Source organism: Simochromis diagramma, unplaced genomic scaffold (genome assembly GCF_900408965.1).
Source record: "Simochromis diagramma unplaced genomic scaffold, fSimDia1.1 OVJJ01000317.1, whole genome shotgun sequence".
NCBI lineage: Eukaryota > Metazoa > Chordata > Actinopteri > Cichliformes > Cichlidae > Simochromis > Simochromis diagramma.
The window spans coordinates 2,420,872-2,446,849 of NW_024386994.1; the positions used below are offsets into that span (position 1 = coordinate 2,420,872).

General features: G+C 39.4%; 2 protein-coding genes across 2 annotated transcripts in view; both read right to left on the reverse strand.

Annotated features, from left to right (window-relative positions):
• Positions 1-2,424: 2,424 nt before the first annotated feature.
• Positions 2,425-20,172, reverse strand: chrnb1l (cholinergic receptor, nicotinic, beta 1 (muscle) like). Its single transcript, XM_040040818.1, has 11 exons — positions 19,894-20,172; positions 15,820-15,953; positions 14,315-14,359; positions 13,825-13,934; positions 13,356-13,464; positions 13,091-13,238; positions 12,724-12,909; positions 11,924-12,147; positions 10,372-10,550; positions 3,887-4,025; positions 2,425-3,737 (listed from the first exon to the last, which is right to left on the reverse strand). Exons 1-11 carry the CDS (start codon positions 19,991-19,993, stop codon positions 3,597-3,599), a joined length of 1,515 nt encoding a protein of 504 aa, XP_039896752.1. The 5' UTR covers positions 19,994-20,172; the 3' UTR covers positions 2,425-3,596.
• A 950-nt stretch (positions 20,173-21,122) lies between these two features.
• The window catches only part of chrnb1 (cholinergic receptor, nicotinic, beta 1 (muscle)), a 28,265-nt gene continuing 23,409 nt past the window's right edge, over positions 21,123-25,978 (reverse strand). Inside the window, exons 10-11 of the mRNA XM_040040819.1 lie at positions 24,872-25,019; positions 21,123-24,336 (exon numbers count right to left, since the gene is read on the reverse strand). Of these exons, the coding sequence (XP_039896753.1) occupies positions 24,190-24,336; positions 24,872-25,019 (295 nt within the window). The 3' untranslated portion in view covers positions 21,123-24,189. The remainder of the gene's footprint in view (positions 24,337-24,871; positions 25,020-25,978) is intronic.

Below are 25,978 nucleotides of genomic sequence, written 5' to 3' on the forward strand. Positions count from 1 at the left end.
CTCCTTTCTCTTTTACTGCTTTCTTTTTTTAAAAGCGTAAACACACATTCGTCTTGCCGGTTTAGCCGTTGCTCAAAGCTCAATAGGAGGTGAAGAAGAAAACAGCTAAATCAGACCAACAAGGGGCACTAACAACATTCTCTCAGGGGCCCTCCCTCCTGTTACTGAGGCCTTGCTTGGGTCTGAAGTGAGCAAGTGGAGTGCAAATCCCATGATTAAACTCTAAGTGCCCTTGGAAGTCACTGAGGCATTAGCAATAAAACACAGTGGGCCCACAGCTTTTCCCTGAAAGGCTCTCAGTGCATAAATGAGGGGATGGCGCCTGTCTCTCCATGTCCCCTCTCTTCTCCACCTTCAGTTTCCTTATACAAGAAGTCTCGGCTTTTGTGCAACAGCAGGACAGGACAAATAGATTGTGTTCTTGGTCTTGTGGACTTCTATTTTGTCTTCCCTTGTAGGTAGCACGACATGAAAGAGACACTGTTTTCTCTTAGGAGCTTTGGCAAGTGCTGCATTCTTAACAGAAACATTTTCAGACAGTTATCTGCAGGATGTACAGAGCCTTATCAGCAGGAGGATTTGAAGAAGAGGGGCATCCTTTTTTCAGTTTTACATCTCTCCTGTGCATTTTAGGTAGAACACATACGTGGTCACTGTTAACTGTGTAATGTGTGCACTAAAAGTTTGAAAAGTTCTTGACAATGAATGACAATTGAATGATTAGAAAGCTAGATTAGTTTGTCTTTAAACTGTACTTGCAAGATCCAGAATGTGCTGATTTTCTAAAAGTACACACTGCTATATGAAAACTGTAAGCTGTGTTTCCAGTGGTTTTGCCTTTATTTTATAGACAAATATACTACAACAAATTTCAGGAGAAGTTAACTGAAGGGCATTCTGATACTAAAACTGAATCCAACAGGCTAAAACCTTCTCAACTGCCAAATCTTAGTCAGCACGACCATGAATTTAAAACCGACTCTAACATATTTTTAGTTGAGGTCATATTGGCACCAGTACAACAACAAAAAAAGCTATGCTGAGTTGGGACTGTGGACTGAGCAAACTCTCCTGTTAAAGTGGAACTAACTCTATACTCAAGTCATGTTTATAGCCTCTACACTTCACTTTATTCCTTTACAGAATATGTCTTGTTGACTGTGGAGATGAGTCTCAGTTTTAAAAGGTTTTTTTAAAGGCACATTCTTATTGAATATGATTACAGTAGTTCAACTTGAAAGTAACTAAAACTTGATTATCAAACAATCTGTCCTTTAATCTGTCCAAAACTGAATTAGTAGGACGTCTCTAAGAAGACATGCATTGGAAAACTGCTTAACTGACATTATCTCAACAATAATCATTAGTTGTTGGTTTAACCCTCATCCATCTGTCATATATATGTATGTGTGGGGTCCATGGGGGCGTTTGCTGTGAGAAGCAAAATAATAACAAAAGCAAAACTTATTTCTTCCCAAAGCATCATTGATAATGCAACTAATGTCATTAGTTTTGCCCATTATGCAAAATGAAAATATATTTAATGCAACTTGCAGCTTTTTATCAGGCAATGTTACCACTTCTGTGGTTTTCTGTCATTTTAAATATGTTTGTGATTTATATGATGAACCAGTCGAGGTAATTTTGACCCCAATATAAAATAACTGAAATAATCACAGAAATTAGCAAAATAAACACCAGGCAGCGCACATATGTAATCTTGGTCCTGGGTCTGTCCTGGAGCTGTCTCACCTCCTCCAGGGACATGGCCAAAACATCTCACCCAGGAGGCATCCTGTGCAGATGGCCATACCACCTCAACTGGCTCCTTTCTATGTGGAGTAGAAGTGGCTCTACTCTACTCTGAGTCCCAAACGACCAAACTCCTAACCCTCGCCCACTGCCCCAGTGCAAGCTAGAAGTCATGACTTGACAAACCCAACGGAACCACATCATTTGTCTGCAAATATTATGAACAGAGTTTTTATTTTCTGTGGCTGTAAAGGGACAAGAAACAACCTAATTAGACTAAAGCTAGCCAGACGGAATGGGCAGTTGTAGTATTTTCCGCATGCTATGCTAGCAATGAAAAAAGGAGCAAATAGTTCCAACCTTCCTGTCTGTGAATCAGGGGCAAAGGAAACTCTTTTGTTAACTAGATCTTCCAACTGAGTACTTGAGGTTTCCTAACTCCTAGAAAGGTCATTGCTGCTCAGAGTAAACATGTAATGTAGCAGTATCTGCTCTCCTTTTCATGTGTGGTATGACCGAGGCATGCTGCAGCTCTCACAGGTACAGTAGATCCAGCATTGTCTCCCACTTCCCATCCAGGTAATGAAGTCAGCAATGAAGTCTTTCTTTTTTAAAAAAATGACTGTCAGTGTGCACCTAGTCCCCTGGACACGGTGTGTTAATTTAGAGACCATGACAAATATTAAGTAAACAAATACTTCCGTTTATTAAAACTGCAGAGGTGGAATTGGGTGCTTTCAACTGGGGTCCCCTGGCACCTCAAAACATTTGTATTTGTAAAAAGCACTAAGCAAAGCAGCAATAGAAAACAACGATTTCACGGCACTGACAAAGTCATAAAAATCGGAATGATAGAAAAAAAACACGTTTTTACAAAAATATACCTGTAGGGTTTGGGGTGTATGGACCCCAGTGATTCGGATTAGGGCTAAAGAAATATGATAAAATAGTTAAACTCTTTGTATCTAACCCTTCCTCCCTTCCTTCCACAGAGAACATAATAAACTGAGCATTCTGTATTTTCTATAAATATGTTTTCCTTTTTTATCTAATCTTATGAACCTTTAGAATATTAAAAGTATTAAAGTGATACTCTTTCTCATCACCAATATAAACTAGTCATACATTTCTGGTTAAGGTAAATAAAAAATACAGAAATGATCATTAATGCTGGAGAAATTATTTAAACACTACAGAGTCAAGTGTACTTATTTGGGTTTTAGGAAAATTGCACTGTGTTAAAAGCATAGTTTACACTATTCATAAGTACAGAGCACATATATATCTTAATATTTAGCTGTAGTTAAAAATTAAATATTCTTAAATTATACATGCAAAGGCATAAGCAAAAACACGCCTCTTTAAAAATACCTTTCTTTCCTCAGCAGTGACTCTATCTTTGAACATTATGTCACTGCCCTCTACTGCCAAAAGTTCAACATTACAGTCCCAGAATCTGACCACAGTTACATGTCAAAGGGCAACAGAGTCAAAAGCTAACTACTGTATTTCAAATTACATTAAACATGAGTGTTACAAAAACCAAACAAACAAGTATTTCAAGTGTTAGACTAAAAAAAATGAAAAAAACGATCACACATTGTTATATAGAGTTATTTGGATCATTTAGAGAAATCACTGTTTTACACGATTTCTGTGGCATGAAATCACAGGCATGCTTCTACTTGTTAAGTTAATTACAAAGCATTTCAGAGGCTGACCACACACCTATGGAATAGATATTATGGAAAGTCAGATCTGGGGATCTCGGAAAGCACCAACAAGAAGTAGAAGTAAAGTGGCAACAATGAATCAAACTCCAGCTGCTGTGCATATGGAATCCACTATGGGAAGGGGTTGTCAGGTGTGTAATTGAAACTGGCATCCAGGAACATAGCCAGAGTTCCCAGGGTGGTGATGATGACAAACAACCACAAGAAGAGACGGTCCACCACCAGGGCGATGAACTGCCAGTCTCCTGTCAGCTGCAGAGAACGCACACACGCAGACACAAAACTGAGTCAGCAATGTACCGTAAGTAGGTAATGACACAAGAACATCGCTAGGGCATGTCTGGAACAATCTGTACTCAGGAACTGTAGGCAGAGTGAATAACAAGCTGCTTGACACTCACCGAGTCATCCGTGTCCTGCTTCTTCAGCTGCTCGGCCATGTATGTCACAGCAGCGATGGCTGACTTCAGATTGGGAGGGAGGATCAGACAGAAACTGTCAGTGTTGGGGACTCTCTGGAGCTGCACTGTGCTCTCACACCTGAAACACAGAGAGGGAGAACGTCAGCAAAGAAGATGCAAAAACAAAAATGAATTAAAGTAAAGTCACTGCAACTTTGTGGACCTTTTCTCATAACCCCCACAGGAACTTCTCCTTTAGAAGACTTTATTATTGAAAGATGAGACAATAATCATTTTATTTCTCAAGGAAACACATGTCCATTTCAAGATCTTTAACTAGCTTTTATATGCTATATGTTATGCAGCTTAAAAAGCAATACTAAGAGTCTGCAGTCATGCTCGTAGTTGCCTTCGTGTTTGCTAGTTTATGCTAACATGCGCACACTGACAATGCTAACACGCTAATGTGTAGCAGCTAGAGCTTTTTTTGACCCTTCACACTGTCTTAGGCTACGGTCACACTGCAGGTCTTAATGCTCAATTCCGATTTTTTGATCAAATCCGATTTTTTTGTCTGCTCGTTCACACTACAAATAAAATGCGACAGCAAACGTGCTCTAGTGTGAACGCTCAAAGCGGCCCGCGTGCGCAAAAGAAGATGTCACACACAACGCGCTCTGTTTAGACCCAGAGCAAACAGTATTGTTTGACTGATGGCCCTTAATATAAAGACTTCGGACTTTACGTTTCCCAATTTTTGCTTTAAGTTATTTTGTTATTTACATAATAATGTAAATAGCCTAATAATTATCCTTATTGCTGTTTTAGAGAGGAGCGGTGCTTCAAAGGATAGTTGCAGATTTCTGTCAGAATCTGCAGATTATACAGTACAAATAAAATGTTCACGTTTCTCCAACGTTGTCTTCCCAGCAGTTTCACTGACATCTACACGGGATGGCCAGGAAGCGTTCGCGATGTCTTCTCGGGCGCTTCTCCGGAGCTGATAATTGGCATCTGTCTTGTGTCAGTTACGTAAAAGACGGATTTAATGCGACGTGACCATTCAAACAGCAGTCGCTTTCTGAAACATCGGATATGTATCGGATTCAGTACCACATACGAAAGTGACCCAGATCGGATTTGAAAATATCGGATTTGTGCCGTTCACACTGTCATACCATGATTGGATATGGGTCGCATAGGGTCAAAAAAATCGAATTTGATGCGCTTTCGCCTGCAGTGTGAACGTAGCTGGCTACGTTCACAAAGCGTATCAACGCAGTGTGAACGTAGCCTTAAGCGTTTAGCATGTTAATGTGATAACATTTGGTAATTATAGCACAAAGCATTAACCCTCATCCTCCCAACATATTTAACATACACAGACTACCGACTGGGCTCTGTGTAGATCTCAACAATCATAACAGTTGCTACTACTAATCTGGACCATTTTGATTCCAATATAAAATAAATTGAATAAACACACAACCACTCAGCCCAGCATGTCCTAGGTGGAGTTGTGTGCTTTTGATTGGTGTCCCAATTTAGAATCCATAATTAACCTAACCCCATGCATGGTTTAATATTTATTATAGCAATTACAATATGAGATTCAACTCAAAACCCCTCTTACTGTATAAGACAAAGAACAATGTGTTTTGCAAAGAAAGCCCCTTCTAACCTGGAGGATATCTTGCCGCTCGAGTTTGTCACAAAAACACTTAGACACGTGTCCTCTGTGAGAAGTTAAAAACTGTAGTAACAACCTCATAAATGTTTCAAAACCTGAGATTTATGCTGCGTATGTCATGAGTCACTGTGCAGCGTGGTTAATCTCTGCTAAAACAAAGCATGACTCTGTTTAGACACATCTGTCTTGTCTCTTTATAACATACAGAATGTGTCTTTGTGTGTCCTTGACCCAGGCAGGCTTCCTGCAGCTCCTCTAAACACTGAGTGACAGCAGCAAACTCCAAGCAGAGGGGTTAACGTTTATGTGATGCAGTAACATTTGACTTCTTCATTCTTCGTCTCACACAGCTGTTCCATGAAGCGAAACACATGGGCTTACACAATCTTTATATTTATTTTAGGCCTCTTTTATTTTTGTGATAGGACGGTCGAACAGACAGACGGAATAACATGCAGGAAATGGACCAGGGAAGAGTCAAACCGCTGTTACAGCCATTCGGCATAAGGGTCAAACCACCAAATTATACTGAGACCCAGGCAGGATCTTTCTTCTTTCTTCTGCTCTGTAACTCACTTGCTTCGTAACAAACTAAACTTCATAATTAAACCAAAAGACTAGATTATGAAATGACAAATTTGAGGGATTTATGCAATCTATCTATGTCTATAAAATTAAGATTGTCACCTGTATTTTGCACATCCTTTGTATTAAATAAAGGATTTCTATTTGAGTGTGATGTATCCATGCCTTTTATCCCACTTATTAAATTTGGGGATGGAAAATGGTGGAGAGAGTTCATACCTTTCTTTTGAGAACAGTTACGCTGTACTCAAACTTTTCTTTGCACCCACTAGATTCACATTGTTTTCATTCTTCATTATATGAAAAATGCAGCACGGCAGCACGGTGGTTAGCACTGTTGCCGCACAGCAAGAAGGTCCTGAGTTCAATTCCACCATCAGGCCGGGGTCTTTCTGTGTGGAGTTTGCATGTTCTCCCCGTGTTTGCGTGGGTTCCCTCCGGGTACTCCGGCTTCCTCCCACCGTCCAAAGACATGCAGCTTGTGGGGATAGGTTAATTGGATAATCCAAATTGCCACTAGGTTTGAATGTGCGAGTGAATGTGAGTGCGAATGGTTGTCTGGCCCTGTGACAGACTGGCGACCTGTCCAGGGTGTACCCCGCCTCTCGCCCCATGACAGCTGGGATAGGCTCCAGCGCCCCTGCGACCCTGAAAAGGATAAGCGGAAGCGAATGGATGGATGGATTATATGAAAACATGTAGATATCATGGATGCATATCATGTAACAGGCTGGCTGGGCACCACAGTGCACCTGTCACACTGGCACCATCACTACATATCTGCAGTCTATGTATATGGTCTATAGTTGTTCAGTGTGAGAGTCGATAACTAGCACCAGAATGAGGACGGCGTCAGTAAGGAAGCAGGACGTGTTACAGAAAGACAGCATGACAACAGATGGATAGGACAGTAAAAATGAATCAACTCCCATAGGAAGGCTGGTGCTGGTGTATGCATCCGTGTGTGTGTGCGTGTGTGCGTGTGTGTGCGTGGTAAGTAGTGGTCCACACGCCACCCACATTCCACAGCTTGTATTCATTACCACAGATTCATGGAGTCCTCACTGTGACAAACACACACAGGCACATGTATGTACTGTACATTGGGACTGTAACTATACCATCATGTAAATATATCTATATTGAGTTTAACTCTTATTAGAGGGGAAAAAACATAAAGAACAAAATAAAAGAAATTTGCCCAAACTGCATGCTTGCTTCAAGATGTGGGAATAGAACATGTATGCATATGTATACTCTCTGTGAATGGTACTCATGGCCATTGATCAGTGGGTTTTGGTCAGTGGTTGTTGATCAATGGTCATGAGAATTTGCATAATTAAGATTAAGGAACTGACCTCCCAGCCCATTGTTCCTTCAGTGGGCTGGTTTCAGTCATTATGCAAATGTGCTGTTTATAAGATTTGGGGAAACCTGCAGTCAGCTGAGACTGAAGAAGTCACTTGGATGAGTGACGAAACTTTTCTCCCACAAAACGCTACGTCCAGATGAACAGAATCAACTTTTGAACATGTATGCACTTTATAACAAGCACACAGAGCTTGGAATAGTATAAAGTTGTCTCATATCACCAAACATCCACAAAATTCTTATTCAAAAAAATTCTTATAAGCAACAAGTCTGATAGTCAACTGATAAGTGAAATCAAGTTACAGTGTGTTGCCTCATTTTTCACAGAACCGGATGAGGCAACAGACATATAGATGAATCATGTCTGTATTTCTATGATAGCACAGCCACCATCTCTCCCACATCTAACACGACAAAAGCCTCCTATGCCTCTATCACTCAGCACCAGCTTTCCCTTCCACTCATCTATTCTTCACTGTCCCTCGAGCTCCTTTCTGTGGGATTACCCCCTAATGCCAAACCTAAACAGAGGCTTAGTGGCTGGCGACTGTGGATGTGGGTGTGGGGCTTAGCTGGGGCTGAATGTGATGCTTTTGGAACAGGATGAGAGCTGTCCAGCACAAGATCTCATTCATGGGACTGTGAAGCTGGTTATGAGGCAAGACCCATGAGGCAAGGTACCAGCTGATTAGCCAGAATGAAGCAGGTAACATAAAGACATCATGTTTCTAAGCAACTACACTCTTTCTGGTTATCTTGAGTAGCTTATCTCACCCATTCTTAACTACTACCAATGACAGTATGAAGCAAAACATGAACAATGCTAAAACTGCATTATGACACGGCTTTAACGTGCACACGCACATTCTAGTCATTTTATTAAAACAGTAAGCTGAGCATCTAGATTGAATTGTTGATGCATTTCAGAAAACATAAAATAATTACCAAAACTTGCTCAAATTCATCATCTGACCGTGATTATCATTGCACGTTCTGCAGTTCAACAGTGGTAATAGGTATTATAATGTTTCAGTCAGGACTACAGAAGCGGACCAGATTAGTGGAATCTCAGTCTCAACTCATTTGTATAGCGCCAAATCACAACAACAGTTGCCTCAAGGTGCTTTATGTTGTAAGTTTAACCCTACAATACTACAATAATACCCTATATCACCCCTGCAGCATCAATAAAAAAAACAAATTTGTATTTTGATTCTGTAACATATAATGTTTATTGCTGTTAAAATTAACGGCGTAACCGCATTAACGCGGCAAATCACTGCTAGCGAGTGCGTGGGACTGTACGGCGTCAACGTGTTAGCGCAGTTAGCTCGTTAACACGTTAATGCTGTGCAGCCCCACGCACAGGGCGATCTGCGCTAACTCGCTAACGGAGATTTGCTGCATAATGTGGTTATGGCGTTAATGTCATTTTAACAAGATTGTTATAATGTTATAATCCAACTTGTGGAGATTTGAATATATATTCTGCATTTCAGGCATGCCTTTGAAGCATCCAATACATTCTGAATTAGTACGACAATTCAATTCTTAAAAACACCTTTAACACAATCTTATTAGATATGATATCAGAAGGCTCAAGGAGATGTGTTTACTGTTGCAGCCTTGACAGATCCTCTGAGCTTCTGCAATGATGGCTATAACTCTGCCAACTCCAGCACACAGTGTACTTTACTATAATAGCTGATCTGGCACCAGATCCAACATTCACACTTTGGCACACTCTACAAAGGAGATTCATGCCCACACTGGCTTTTATTAATGTTAATAGAAATAGCTTTCCCCATCAGGATCTGCACATCTCAGCTTAGAAAGAGGCTGAATCAGGATGAATTAGCCTCAGGGTCAATACTTCAGCTCTGTGGTTCTTAATATTCGTGACAGGCGCTAGAACTTTTTGGCAGTCTGTCTTTATTTGATGATATAAACCAATACATTTAATCCCATCAAACATGTTACATTTTTGCCTGAAGAAAAATGAATATTTGTAAAAGTTTTCTGCTAGTGGAAAACTTTGTGTGGAGTCTGTCTTACCAACTTTGCTGATGTGCATAACACAAACTCCACTTATTTCTATTTCTTAGTTATTTAATGCCTTGAAAAAAAACTGCCCGCTCATTTTTTTCACAACCATTCACAGACCTATTCGCTGGTTAAGACTTGTTTTAATAGTTAAAGTTAGAATTTAGCTTAGGGTTGGGGAAAGGTTTCACCTTTATAGTTGTGATGTTTTTTGTTTGCTCAACCTGTGGCATTCAACCCTAACCCTATTCTGGTGCAATATGTCTTTTTTTTTAAACTTATATTAAAAACAATTCACTTAAATGTTGGTTTTCAGGGAAACAGAAAATATTAATTCTAACTGGCACCCATCAAAATATGTTCATATTCTTCCCAAAAGTACGTTTTGGTTGCTGTCAGAATGGAGTCGGGGTTGAGGTTGAGGATCAATGTCAGTACATTTTGATTCAGAGAGAGCCTTACAGCCATACCTGTACATTTATATATATGTGGGTTAGAGTTAAGCTTCTCCCACAAACACCAGAGCAGGCAGTATCCACATGATTTCTGCACAAAATCTGAGATCTGAGAAGAGCTAATCAAAATGACAACAAGCCAACTGCTGTTTCCTGGCAATAAACCAAAGAAGTTTGAAGTAGATTGGCTCAGCGATTGTCAAGGAAGGTTACAAATAGATGAACAAAGCTTTTGTGAATTATTAATACGAAGAAAATGAAGTAGATATTTTTGGATACTCATACAATTTCATTTAGACACAGTCACACCTATAATAGATTGCTTTTTTTCTTTGTCATACCTGCCTCGCCAAGGTAAGACAAGATCAGGGTTGATCTTGCGAATGAAATACTCTCCTCCCGGCTGTCGCCCATTGTAGCTTTGAATAGGTGTGTCATCAGAAGATTCCTCTTCCAAAAAGGGTTCCTCTGGTTTTGGCCTCATCATGCCAATGTATTTAGGCAGGAAATGTATGAACACCTGAAAAATTAAATGGAGGAATTCAGTGGTTTCACAGAGGTTTGTACTTTTGTTTCAAGCTGACCCAACTTAACCCAAGCATAAATTACAACTTTATAGAAGGTATCTGTTTTACTCTGTGGCTTTACATGTAATGTCACTTTTCAAACAATGAATTCAGACAAACTACAATCAACAACTACTCAATTTAACACACTTTTGCAAAGTGCCTAATCATAAGAGTCAGCAAAAATTCAGAAGCTAATTGCCATTAGATTGTTAACTTTGAATGTCAACACTCATTCAATTGTATCCATTTTTGCCATCTGTAAGTGGTGCATTTTTATGTCCTATCCAACCAAATTTCATACTGACCTTTGTATTTTTATCATATGCTTACATACTTTCAAATTATAGAATTATAATGTGCACAAAACCCTTTTTAATGAATCTGTGGAACGTGGTTTAGTAAATTCTCACCTGCTTATTCTGCTGTTCTGCTATTCTGGTAATGCAGTTAAACATAATGAACCTTTATTCATCAATTATCAATCACATTTCATGTGTATAATAATAAATTAACACTATACACCCCTCTGCGTTTTTTGATAATATTAACGCTCTAAAGTTTAAGCCATCATATTTAGGAAAATTAACCCAGTATTTTTTGGGAGAAAGACAAAAGAACTACTTCTGGGGGTAAAATGTGAAAAGTTGTTTTTTGTTGTCTGTTTGCAAGACTTGAAAGAACAATTTGCTAAAAACACAAATGAAATATTCTGATTGGCTAAAATTAGGGTTGGGCGGGGCTGGGGCAGTCACAGATGGCCCAGCAGTGTAAATGTGAGCTTACAGTTAGAGAAAAATAAAGACAAAGTCTTCTTAACCCTCCTGTTATGTTGGCTGTCAAATTGATCCATTCTGGTGTGAAATGATCTACAGTATATTGTGTACTACAACGTCTCTGGAGACTCAGTATTTTCTCCCATTTCATAATGAGTGCTGTCAGATGGGAGACAGATACGGTGACAGTTATTATTATCCCATAAAAAAATAATAATGTTAAAGAGTTTTTTCTAATAATCAGTGTCATGAAAAACTATTATATTTTATATATAGGTCTTTCCAACGTACTTTTAAAAAAATGATTTACGTTTTTTTGTAAAAATATATTCTCATTGAACCATGACCTGTAAGACCGTAACTAAACATGCCCTGGGTCAGGAACACAAAACACATTACTGCACCTGAGAAACTGACATCACAGGACAGTTAAATTACATATAAAGTAACCTTTATGATATCCTCAAAGTTTAAGTATATTCCTAAAAAAAATTATATGTGATCTGTGATTTCAAAATCTTACATAAACATTTTAGATGATTATTAAATACCTTTCGGACCCAGCTTGGCATGATGTGTGTGCTGGGTGTTCGGTGATGCAGGTTGAGGACTACCACACTTAGGATGACAGAGAAGGTCACCAAGATCATAGTGAACATGACGTAGTTGACAATAATTGGGATGCCGAGGGAAGTCTCTGGGACCTTGTCAGCCAGCAGCAACATGAAGACAGTCAGAGCAATGAGGACGGAAATGGAAAGAGTCATTTTCTCTCCTGCAAAGAAAAGGGACAAGTTGACAAATTAATTATGACAGTAAGGTAGAAAACATTTTGTCTGTAGACAGTGTTATACTAACAAGAGCAGAATTCAAGACATTAAGGAACTTGCTATCAAGAGACTTGCTGATATTTATCAGACTCGGGCTGATTTCCATCAATTTCAGGGTTTAGCAATTGGCTCTAATCTGGTTATACACTGAGGTACTATATCAAACTGCTATCTTTTAGTCAGTGGTGTCTTAGGCCGAGCAGCCTGCTAGGTTTGTTATACACTTGTAAAAACCCTGAAGCTTTCCGTTGAATATGTTCTGCTGTTTTGTTTGTTTTTTCATTGGCAGTGAAGCATTATTACGACATGTGTCTGCAAAAGGACAGTGAGTAACAGTGATTCATCATTCACCTTCAATGTATTGTAGATCAATACAGTTCTTTAAAGGTCGCCCTGACTTACAGAGCAGCTCAAATTAGACACATGCTTGTTGTCATGAGATTAGGCAGTGTTTCACTTCCTATGCTTGCTCTTGGCAATGATGTGTAGTCATAATGTCACAACATGTCACATGTGCTGACCTGCTCCAGGAGGCAGGTAGAAGACAAATATAGCCAACACGCTGGTGAGGATACAGGGCACAATGATGTTGATGATGTAGAAAAGAGGCTTCCTCTCTATGATGAGATAGAAGGTGATGTCCTCATACAGGTCCTCCTTAACGTTCTTTCTTGTTGGTTTGTGACAAATGGCCCATTCACCATTCTCTGTCCAAGGTGAGGCGCAAGGAGAAGAAGTTAAATGTTAAGAGGATTTATTCTAAATCAGACACAGTCTGGTAAATAAAAAATGAAGCCACTAAATAGCTTTAAAAAAATGTACGTATAAAACACGTAAAGGTTCACAAAAACAGGACAAATACTGAAAAGCGTCACTACGTGCACCAACCAGTGAAAGCGTTCTCATCTATTACAATCTCTTGGATCTCTTTGCCGTCATCATCCAGAAAGTATTGCAGGTCAACCTCAGAGGAATCATAGGTGTACGAGCGGAAAATCATGCTGCAGTTTTGCCAGTCAAATGGGAAGTACGCCACCTATGGATTGTTAAATGAAAGTCAACATATCATTTTGAAGATGACTCTCAAAAAAGCTCCAAGGAGGAACCGTCTATGCACTGGTACTGTTTCAATGGAAACGAGCTTAGACTGTACCTCTATAGAGCAGGAACTGCGGTAGATGGCGGGTGGAAGCCAGTTAACAGTGCCGTCACTGTAAACCAAGACGTTGACGTACAGAGCCACATCAAACTGGCCGTCATTACTGAAGGAAGAGAAACGTGACATTTATTGAGGCAAAGTATCTATCCTATCACAGCATCAAACAAATACCAATGTTGGTGTTGATCAATCTGACACGATGTGGCGTGTCCAAACAAATACTATGATTGTATTGATTATAATCCAAATAGACAAATTAAAAAGTTCATCTTGACAGGAAGTCAGGGGATCATTGAACTTATTATAAATCATCCAAGAAGAAACATGAATTGGCAGTACTACTCACTACTTGAGATATTCTAAGTCTTGGCCAAATGTGGTGGACCAACCTCGTCTTTAGGGCAGGCACTCTGTTAGTCATGATGCAAGATGTTGTAAGTGTGAGCGCAGTCAGGACACTCACTTGTTTATGAGGTAGATGTCAGGTCGCCACACCTTGTTGGGAGGAATTCTCAGGACATTAATGTCGTCATATTCAGCTGGGTTCCAGGACAGCCTGTAGTCTGTCCATTCCTGCAGGGATGAACAAAAGGAGAAAGGCAAAGTGAATCACGAAAAAGAAAAAGAGTAAACAGCTGAACAGACAGCAGGTGATGTCCCTGTCATTCCCATCTTTGATTCTCCAGCCTTTGGCAAGTCATTTAATCCCACTGACATAAACATTCACAATCAAGCACACATACTGTCACAAACAGAGCAGCCATCCTGAAATCTAATCAGCGAGGGCGAGGGAGCGAACTGAGACAGTGAGTCAGAGAAAAAGAGAGATAAAACATGAAACAATTTGTAGTTATGAAAAGTGACAAGTTCGTTTGAGGGCAGAGCCAAGGAGCACAGGAGAGAGGAGTCAGAGCAAGGCTCACTAATGAAGATGAATGTTTTCATGCTCATACCAGATTCATGAACACGTTAGTCGTCATCTCGCCGTTCTTCTCATTCTGCAGTGGGATAATAACAGGGAGAGGGGTGGACGTATGTACATTAGTGATGCCACCATATCTTGTTGTGTATGACAGTACCATTACTTTCAGACCTCCTCTATTGAAACTAATCGAGACAGATGAGTGTGATCCTGGTTCTATTCAAACTCAGCAATCAAATTACATTTTAGGTAAAAGATAGAGTGGGAATGTATTTTAGACATGGTGTTGAAGCATACAATACTATGAAGTAATTGTTTCCTTCCTTTCTTTAGCATATTTTTTTTCACAGTTACATATTTCCAATCATTAAAATAATTATATTATTAGATAAAGAAAATAAATACAAATTGTAGTTTTACCTGGTGCTATGTAAAGAAAAGTAATTGCCCCTTAAATCTAATTACTGGTTATGCCCTCCTCAGCAGCATGAACTGCAATCAAGCGTTTGTGATAACTGGCAAAGAGTCTTTCGCAACACTGTGTAGAAATTTAAACCACTCTTCTTTGCAGAATTGTTTTGACTTGGCCACAGCAGAGGGTTTTCAAACAATGCATGGCAAGTTTAAAGTCTTTCAAAAGCATCTTAATTGGAAATAAGTTCAGACTGCTTTCTTTGAGCCAGTCAGAGTTGGACTTGGATGTATTCTGGATCATTATCCTCAAATATGCTTCAGCATTGGACATTGTTCCACCAATTACAGCAAGTCATCCAAGCCCTGAAGCAGCCCTGGACCATCACTTTACCACTACCATGTTTGACTATTGGTACGATTCTTTTCATGAATTCTGTTAATCTTACAACAGATGTAACTGGACTCAGACCTTCAAGTTCCATTTTTGTCTCGTCAGTCTACAGAAAATATGTTTCAAAGACAATGTGAGATGAGCCTGTGGTGTCGTTGTTGTTGTTGTTTTTGGTCAGCAGTGGTTGTCTCCTCAGAACTCTCCCTGGATGCCAATTTTTGCTCATTCACTTTCCTATTGTTGAAACATGAACACTGAACTTAACTATGACAAGTAAGGCCTGCAGGTCTTCAGATACTGTTCTGGGTTCTTTTGTGATCTCTTTGATGAGTTGTCAGTATGGTCTTGGAGTAATTTTGTTAGGCCAACCAGTTAGAAATGGCTTTGATGTCAACGACTTTGTATGTCAATGGTTTCATTAGATCCTGGCATGTTGTGCTGCTGTTTGAGATCTTTTAGCTTACTTCATTTTGTCAGAGTTTCCATTTAAGTGATTTCTTCATTTGTGAGATCACGTAGGGCCAAGTAAGTTTGGATAGTCTTGTTACAGATTAAGAAAGGGATTTGGCATTTCATTTATTGTGCTGTAATATTTTTGGATTTGAAATAGCTAAAAATTTAGTTTAAACTGGTACATATAAAGCCAGCCCTATCCTTAACTGGTAGGATGTAGAATATTTTGTTTGCATGTCTGAGGGCATATTTGCGCATTGTTTATGTTGTTCATTTACCAAGCTGACAAGCTGAGAGAGGGTCATCCCCACCCGCACCGTCACCTTATCCTCCCAGTAACGAGCTGGTCTCACTTTCATGTTGTAGTTTTCAAATAGCTTCTGATGAAGCCTTCTCTCTGTTTCAGAGGCTCCTGCATGAAGGCATGAATGCAGACACATAGTATAATGAAGAGAAAATGATAAAAAAAAAAAAAAAAAGGAACGGCAGTGATATTAAGAACAAAAACACAACAAAGAAAAAGGAAGGATGAAAATCTGGTGAAGGGAAGAAGTCATGAAAGTAAAATAACTGGAGAGACAGCGAGGCCTTAGAGATCCTATAAAACAAATAGATCTTTCAATATACATGAAATCACAAAAAAAGAAATGGCACTGGAGTCACAAATAAAAATTCTGCAGTGGCATAGATGGCAGTTTTCTCACCAATGCCCTTAAAGAGTCCGTCATCAGGCCTGTTGTTTTATATTTAACTATGCGACTGTAGTAACTGTGCAGGCTACTACAGTTACATAGTTGTAGAAAATTAGAAATGCCTCATCCATGTTTTTGCGTCTTCCAGATTTGTGTTTTACTCTAGTATTAGCAAGCAGAAGATGCAGAAATCTGAGCTCTTTACTTTACATTAGAAGAAGAAGAACGGACTTTTTCATCTACGTTCTAAAGTTATCATTCTGTTCTGTCACATAACCACAGTGATAGATCCTCATATCAAACCTGGACAAGTCTCAAATAATGATGTCAGTGTGTGTTTAAGTGATCTCTGTGAGCCAACAGCTCTGTCTCTCATCCACTAGTTTCAACTGTGAATCTTACAAAACAGCAGAGCTGGGAATTAGTATAATGTCTATAAATGTATGTAAATGTTGTATAGCCTATTTTATTACAAATTAAAATAAAACATTGACCTTAGATCTATTACCACTTAAAAGTTTTACGTTTGTTAGACTGTGAGTCACTTGCATACTTTTGGCATGTTCAAAGGTGCTATAAAAGTAAGGTTTAATTGACTAGAAAAAAAGCGAAAGGCTTGAACAAGTCTTAGTGTATGTGAGTGAGATAAAGTTCAACACAAGCAAGTCACATGTTGATTTGTGGATTTGAGTCACTGACACCAAACCGCAGCATGTTTGCTCTTCAGGAATCACTGAGTCAGGCCTGCAGTGGTTTGAGGTTCAGTTCCCACTGAGATTAGCTACGCTAAAAATATCATCTAATCTATATTGTGGACAGACCGCTGCTCTGTTATGTTGTTCATACTCAAACACGTATCAGCAGGCTACTTATTATTATTAGTTAGAATTTACAATTATTCTGAATATCAATACTGCATTTGTGAGATATGGTCGATTTACATGAGCAAATAAAAGTGATAGATCTAAAGTTTATGATTATAAAGGGGCAAAAGACATAACGGCAGTGTGAGATAAGGCAGGATAGGCCCCAAAACACAACTTTATTGCTGGAATTACAGAATACAAACTTAAACCGGGAATATGCTAGGAGTCAAACTAACACACAGGCAGAACACACAGCCAGGGAATGAGGGAGAGCATGACAAAACACACAAGGAAATGCAGACAGGATAAACACAGGGAATCAAGGCAGAGTGGAAACACCTGGGAAACACAGCTGGATAATAATCTAACAGGCGAGTGAAGCAAACCATGAACCATCAGTTTTACTTCATGAGGATGAAGCACACTGTCAAAATAAAACAGGAAGCGTGAGAAACACACACTGAGATTCAGACTGACTAACTACAGGGAACTGGGGAACGAGGGAGCAAGACAAGACATGGAGACACAGAGTGACGGCAAGAGAACGAGGGACAGAACTGAACATACATAACAAGACATGATAGACTCCACAGGTAGGCAGCACAAACGCTGGGTCAGAGACCCAGGACCATGACAATCATATTTTTAACTATGCTTTTTAGGAAATCCATCCTTCTACTTGTGTTGTTCTTTTCAATAATGTGTAGGACAGAACAGCTATGGCACGGCTTAAAACTAACTAACTAAAAGAAATGCATTGATTTGTTCAAACATTTCAATGCCGTCACAGATCTCCAGGTAAAGTTTGCAGAAAGTGTCTAAAACTGTCAACGCAAATCTAAGCTGAAGATGTAGGATCTTGATTTGTATATGCATGTCATGATGTGTACTTCTTGTATACTTGTGCCCAGGCACCTAAATTAGTAATGGAATCTATAATGTCATCATACAAACACATTACACAAGTTTTACAAATACTGTATACTTAATGAACCGAGGCATAAATTTAAATTTGTAATCAACTTAATTTATTTACTGTCATACTGTATCCAACATCTGTTGAAAAGAAAGGATATTTGAAAACTGGAAATCAGCCTATGCTGGAGCTCAAACCAAGACATGAATGCATGTGTCAGATTAACACACATAAAAGAGATTTCACTCAACCCAAAGCTGTTTTGTTCTTAGTTTGTGTCCATGAGGAGACAATTATGATAAACATGAAGAAATATTAATCAACATCAGTTTCTTAAATGCCAAAAGAATTGTTCTGAGGGAAAAAACAAACCAAACCAAAACAAACACAGATAAAGCCATGTTAAACTTTCCACTAGAAAGGAGAAGATATGTAAAAAATAAAGTTTTCATAGGTTTGGTTCTTGAAAGTAAAAATATAAAGAAATTAGGGGCGGCTCAAAACGTTTGCGCAGTACTGTAAATTAACTGCATCAGTTGAATTGTACTTAGACATTATTATTATTATTATTGTCATTTAATCTCTGTCAAGTTATAATATTTAAAAAAGACAATGTCTTAGAAGTCATGTATCACAGAAAGCTCAGCATTAGGGACTCTTTCTTTCCAAATATGCGATTAAACAGCATGTGGCAAAGACAGAGGACAGACGGGACACGCAGGAGAGGCAGGGCAGGTGCTGGTGGTGTACGATGGGTAGCAAAGGTGACTGAGCTAATGTAATTGATATGTAGTAAGGGAATAGGATCAAAGGGATGGCTGAGATACCAGCTCCATCGGGGACAAAATTAGATTCTGATTAACAAACAATGATGTGTTAATGTGATTCATTATATGTTCCAGAGGAGAAGTAGGAGGCCACTCTTGTTTTCAAGTGGACAACATCTGTGGAAGGACATAAAATACAGGCTTTGTTCCCCTGGGACTGCAGTTTTATCGCTGGTGAGACATACCTGTAAATTCTCACTGGCTGACAAAAGGTCAAGAAATGGCCACAATCATGGTGGAATTCACCTGTGCAGCTTTTTTTTTTGTCATTCATTTATTTCTTTTGCTTTTCACTCACATTATGGTGTCAGGAGGTCAAGGTTATTGTAGGGTCTTTACCTTACTATAGGAAGCGCCTTGAGGGAACTGCTGCTGTGAATTGGCACTATATAAATGAAACTGACCTTGAGCTGAACCTGGTTAAATCAATTTTAATCATGATTTTAACGCCTAGCCTTTCCCACTCAAAAATGGGGGAATTAAAAAAAAGAACATCAAGAAAAAAAACAGGAGATGGAATCAATAGCAATTTAACTGGAGTGACAGGGTGAAGTTGTGGATCTGAGATACTTGTGTGTTATCTGATTTGACTGGAGCTGTCTTATTCAAATTATGCCTCGATTCCTCCACATGAAAACAGATTCCCGTCGATCCCACCAGGAAATAGTTAGCAGTTAGGACACATAGACGAATAGGAACACTGCACCGCAGGTCACCAGCAACCATGGTTGTTTGTTTTTAGTTGAAGTTAAAAGTTAACGACAGTTTTCCATTTTTTTATGTTGTTCCTTTGTTTTTTTTTTAGTATAATGAACATTTCACTATGTAGGTTTTGATTTAGATGGAAGAGAAACATCATGTCTCTCTTCTGAAAATACTTATTAGTAAACATGCTGCTGTTAGTTCCAGGGATGCTCATTAGCCAGATTTATGTGGCCAGATTATGCGACATTTAATCAGCTTAGCATGATTCATCTTAAAATCTATTTTTAAACATCCTCAAACCATGAAAACTAGTGTCACACACTGGCATTCCTAAAAACGTCCTTACCAGTGAAAGTAAGGCAAAAGCAGCCACACACGAAGAGAAAGGTATTCATCCTCATGCTAGTGCTCAGGTACATCTTCATTTGTCCAATAATGGCAATCATATCATCTTCTGGACTCTTTGTTAGCCAACCAAAGGCTCTTCTAGCGGCCACAGCCAGTCACGTCCCACCTTCACCTGGATACAAGATGAATGGTCACCCCCTAAAAGCTCAGGAAAATCAGTGCCCTGCTCCAGCTGGGTTACAGCTAGTTAACACCCTGAACGGCACACGCTCTTCAGCTAACGACCCTGTCTCCTGTCCTTTCGTCTCTTTTGTGGCCATGACTCTCTGGGTGAAACCATGACCTGATTGGATGGATGTGCTGGGGGGGGGGTGCGCTTGTACTAGGAACTCTGAGGGGCAGGCACCTGTTGGTGCTCACCAATCTGAGGTTAGCACTGCGGGGATTGTGTGTGGGAGTAAGAGGAAGTGGAGGGGGTGGTATGGCTATGTGCTGTGGGTTATGACAATGGAGATATTTTTGGGAAGTTGATTGGGGGGTTGTCGGTAGGCGAAGGATGATTGGTGGTGCTGTAAAGCTGACGTGGGTCATGCTGTAGGTGGCTTCTCTGGCTCTCTTAACTTTTAATGCCTGCTTGATCCCTTCAGCTATTCATCTTCCCTGGTAAATCAAATCTTCTCTACCTCCTTCAAGGCTTTAAATATTCATTTTCAGCCTCCCTCCTTAGGGGTTGTTGCAGTCATACCCATTGCACTGTGCTGTGTGTGGTATCATCTGGCTGTTATATCCCTGAGTTAAATTGGTTTTCAAATATTAAGCAGTTTTCTGAAAAGGTTGGCAATAAAAAAATTATTAAGCTCATTAGTTTTACAGGAATAGCTTGTCATCAAAGTTTTATTTTATGTCCTTTAAACAGGTGTGCAAAAGTATCCTGGGGGAAAATGCAGTGATTTAAAGGCACTATGTGTGGAATTTTGACTTCCCAGCTGCTGCCCCCTAGTGGTGTGACACCAATAAGAGCAGTTTATATCCACCAAGACTCAAAACTTCATCCATATCATGCAGGAACTGAGCCCCAGGATCCAGAAGGTCAGTGTTTTTAATTTCAGCTTAATATTGTCTCTGTGTCCTTGCATTGATATAGAATCCTTCCAAGCCCATCTTTTACGCAGATCCACCATTTTTTGAGTAATCCTGAATATAAAGAGAGAGACAGCGACGAACCACCACAAACACTGAATTTATTGTCTGATTTTTCTACAAATCAAAAGTAGCAAAATCGATTATGCAATTTAAAAATAAAAAATGGTTTTAAACCAAAACAATATTTCAAGGCCGTGCCTGTCAAAGACGATTGTTATTTCCATGTGCGTCAACTTTTTTTTGCGTGACATGGCGTACAAACCCATCAACATTTAGAAAGGTCATCTCCACACAGAAGGAAGGAAGTTGCACAGAGATACAGACAAAAGCAGGCATTCACAGATTTGACACTGATTAAGTCAGCTACAACATGAAGAGGAAGAGCAGGAGTGGAGGGGGGCTGCAAAGCAACTTGCAGTGGCACAGCAACCATAGACAGGCTAAAGTTTAATCCCTACAATATATGAGATTTGCAAAGTTGGGTGCGTAGAACAGTATCAGCTGATCTGCAGGGATTGTAGACTGGGTTTGACTTTGTGACCTCCATCAGTTAATGCTATGCTTATTTATATTTATGTTCATAGAAATAGTGAAATATATTATTTTTTTACTGTTTAAAATAATGTTGATGTTCTGGTAAAAGAAACCTAAATTGATTCAATTATGAAATAAACTTCTTTTGAGAATCTTTCTAAACAGCACAAGTGATGGGGTTTGTCTGTTCTTTAGGTACAAATTCCTATAAAAACTATGGCTTTAGTCACACTGTGATTTAAGGAGCTGAAAATGAAAGGCTCTGCTTCACAGATACTGTGGCGTGAAGAAATCTAGAATTACCAAACTTCTTGGCAGGAGCAGGGAGGTGATGCCAATACTGATGGAGAGGTCTTAGTAAAAAGCACCTCAGCATTGCTGATTCTGAGTTTGATGTGAGCTCGAGGCAAGAAAAGATGTGGATGAAAGTATAAAAATGGAGATGGATGTTTTTTGCCATAGAGGGCTGCGAGGACTACAAGCGTAATGATCGATGAAGCAAAGGCCCCCGAGTGAACTCCGGATTCTGCTCTATCTCTGATCCTTCGTGTTGCTTTTTATGAAGCTGATGTCTATATTTCAAGCCTCATAAAGTTCATCTTTCCTCCATCCCCTACTCTCTGTCTCTGCCTTTAAATTTCTCTCCTCTCGGTTGGGTCATTCCATCCTCTCTCCCTCATGCTGGTGAGCCTTTCCAGTGTGAAAACATAAAACTATAAATCAACAGCAGATTGAGACTTAAGTGAGGGGAAAATGCCTCTGACTTGACCTCCTCTGAGCTGCCATTCTCAGCGTGAATACATCATTCAGAATGACCTCTGTGTTTGTTTTTGTGCAGCCTGGCTTCTCAAAGCTACTCTTTCATAGAAGGTTACGTGTTAGACGGGAAAGGGAACAAGTGCAATTCAACCACTAGTGTAGCGATAACGTCACATATGGTGGTCTATAATACTGAGGGGCTATCAGTGCTGTCGCCAAGGTGGGCTGCCATGGACTGGCAGAATTTCAGCCCCCAAATACTTGCGCTAATAGATCTCAGTGAGAGAGTGTATTTACACAGAGAAATAACAGGGAAGCCCATGCAGTAGTGTCCGGTGACCAGTGCCAACATGTGGGGATATTAATAGCAGGGTGGGCAGGTGATAGCATTCTGAGAACAGATGGAGCCTTTGATATTCTCCCCTCAGATCTCTATTTAAAAGACAAAAGCAAAATGAAAGCACAAGACCAAGAGGACAGGTGTGGTAGAAGGGACATGCAGCATGCGTGTGTCCAGACAAAACGAGGCACCGAGAGGCACGAGTCTTCTCTATTATTGGGAATTCCATTGGCTGTTGGTGCAGCAGATGAATGGGGTTGGTGTGCTGCTCCGTTACATACACCAATGCCTGAAATGCAGAGGATTACTGTGTCTGCAGAAATATACCGCAAAGCATGTGCCACTCTCCAGCACATTCTGACATAGGCTTGCAGCACGCTCATTATAGGGCCTGGTTTGTCTTGGTGTTTATGTGTTAACACCACATATGAACACCCAGTCCTGGAGCCACACTTCAAACCCTACTACAGCTAATAACAAAATAAAAAAATCCCACGCTGGTAGTTTATATTGTAGCATGTATACGCATGTAAGGTATGCTAACATTGGTTTAGTAGTTACATTTCATGCAATTTCATCAATGCATTTATTATTTTTTGTTATTTTAATTATTTTTAAAATTTTAACATACAAACTGTCACTGGCAACACATCTGGAATTAGGAGAAGGGTTTGGGCTAGATTAATCTTCTGAGGTAAACCTACCCTGACTAAATAGTTTGGAGACTTGTGAAATGTAAGTAGTTTTCCATGTGATGTACATCAGAATTTTTATTTTCTTTGTTTTCTTTTACAAATTCTGGTTGAGTCAGGTAGAGTCAGCATCGATGAAAATTATCGCCCCTTTATAGTCGCGTCTTTGAGTCTGCTAAAGCCCAAATTAACTAAATTTCACCATAGGATGATGGGTGTGTCCATGTCTGCAACAGAGTGTAACCCTGTTAACTTTCTGGTATCTTAGTCCTTACAGTGGAAACCTAGCCATTTATTTTGGTTGAAGCCAAAACTGTTTGAGGGGTTTTTTCAGCTGTTTTTGATTTCTGTGTGTCCGATTATTGTCTTTGTTTCTATAATGAGAAAACTTGGAAAGCAATTATATAAACACAAAAATTGCATATTGTAATTGCCTATGAATGGAGCTAGGGTTGGGGGTTATCTAGACCATAGACCTTATTTAGTCCTAACTTATAACCCTAATCGTAGGCTTGCAAAGTACATTATATGAATTTGGGGTTTTGAAAGCTTTTCTCCCAAATCTAACAAACACAGTAAAAGTTTAAAATTCTACAAATCTAAAAAGAACACCATAAAATCCATATGGTTTGTCAGTTACTGGCCCTTTAAGTACTAGTACAGCTATAATTTAAAAAGACTGGGACATATGCATTGTGTGTTTTGTGATGAGGCAATGCATTGGAAACTGTACTTATTTTAACAGTTACAATTGTCTTCCTCTACATGTACATCAAGGGATTCGTAACTTCCAGCAACATGGTTCATGATCAGACACCCCTGTGCTTCAGAAGGGCTTGAAGGGGTCTGTAGGGGTATGGTTGAAGCTAGCATCGGCGAAGATGGCCAGCGTGCCCACAGTGGTGAAAACGACGAAAATCCACAGGAACATCCGGTCCACCACCATTGCCACATATTGCCAATCTTCTTTCAGCTAAAAGAGGCCAGCGAAAGACAAGAGATTAAAAAGAGAAAGAATGGGTACGATAGAAAGAAAATGAATATAATGAAAGGAAAACAGTGGGAAAATGGCAAAAGACAGACAGACACAAGAGACAAAAAGACAACAGTACAAACGTCAGAAATAAAGCCATGTTGTTCAGATAAACAGTAGAGAGGAAGAAAAAATGGAAGGACAATAAACATATTAATGCTCTAAGGTTTAAGTAAATGATAGCTCTAACCCTAACCCTGTGATAATATGTTTGTTCTCCTCAAAAATGTCATCTCAAATCTTGACAATTAGTGGACAAAGAAAACTGTCATTCTAAGTGATATGCATTACAAAAACACTTTTGCTTGGTTTATGTTTAGGGTTTAGGGTTAGGGGTCATCACTAAAGACAACTTAGATATTCAGTGATTAAGCTTTATCTGTTGAATGCTCGAAATGATCAAACCCTGCCCTTCACTCCAGATGTGACCTTGTGGATCTTAGAAGGTTAAACGTGCTCAAACATTCAAACTTACCGCTTCATAGTCTTTTTCAGCCTGCAGAGCCTCGGCTATGTATGTGATGGCCTCTATGGCTGACTTGAGCTCATCAGGTAGTGCAAGGTAGCTACTGGGGCCATCAATGAACTTCCTCAGGTCTGTGCATATGCCATCCGGCTGGTACCTTCATGACAGCACAATTATAATAATGTTACAGAAAAGTATCAATAATAAACAAAATATTGTGATGGTAAATATATATGTCTGGACGGATTCAGGAAAAAGACAGAGTGTCAACACCCAAAGACAACAAATGCACACGAGCGTGCAGAATGTAGCGATGTGTGAGCAGGTGTCAGCCCACGCTAATTAAAAGCTGTAAAATAGCTCAGCTTTTATGAGCTGGGCTGCGCGTCTCCTTTGCACTTTACTGTCAACCACAGAGGAATAATGAGAAGGTCAGAGGAGCTCCCCGGGTCCCCCTCTGCGAGTTTGTACAAGGCGCTGCCCTTCACATGCTGACCAAGCTGCTCTGTGTGTGTGTGTGTGTGTGTGTGTGTGCATGTTTCTGTGTTTAGTTGTTGCCCTTAGTTACCAACTGTCAGCTGCTACTGGGTGCCAGGAGTTATTGGGAGAAGCTAGTAGAAAGGTGTTGTGTGTACCTGTGTGACTCTGCTGTCAGTTATAAATACTGTATTAACGTGACAGTTCTAACTTTAGAGGTCAAGTTATTTTTCATTTCATTATTTTCAAAACATAGAAAGTAAAAAATGTGTTACGTCAGTTAGTTACATCGCAAAAAGACAATCTTCGAAGGCACTATTATTGAACTTTATAATTTGCAATTATTATTTTATTTTATTTTATTATTATCATGTCTGCTTTCAGACTAGTTAAAACAAAATATCCAAAATGCTTTTTTACAATTGTTTACAATTACAAAACATTTTATATTTATACAAATTAATACATATGTAGTTTACATATTTAAATACATGTATTTATGTTGTGAGTAATTTATTGTTAAAGGGTATTTAACATTGTTTTGAATAAATAATGCATGAAATTTTATGACTCTCACCAATAACCTCAGACAAGCCTGTTATTAGAAGTTAATTCGTCATCAGCACCATAACAATATGA

Excerpts from the sequence above, each read along its gene's own strand:
- chrnb1l (XM_040040818.1), bottom strand. The coding sequence starts at position 19,993 with ATGATTGCCATTATTGGACAAATGAAGATGTACCTGAGCACTAGCATG. Across the intron at positions 13,935-14,314 it reads CTAACGTGTTCATGAATCTG|GAATGGACAGACTACAGGCT; the intron begins GTATGAGCATGA and ends TCATCCCTGCAG. Across the intron at positions 12,148-12,723 it reads CTACCTGCCTCCTGGAGCAG|GAGAGAAAATGACTCTTTCC; the intron begins GTCAGCACATGT and ends TTTTCTTTGCAG.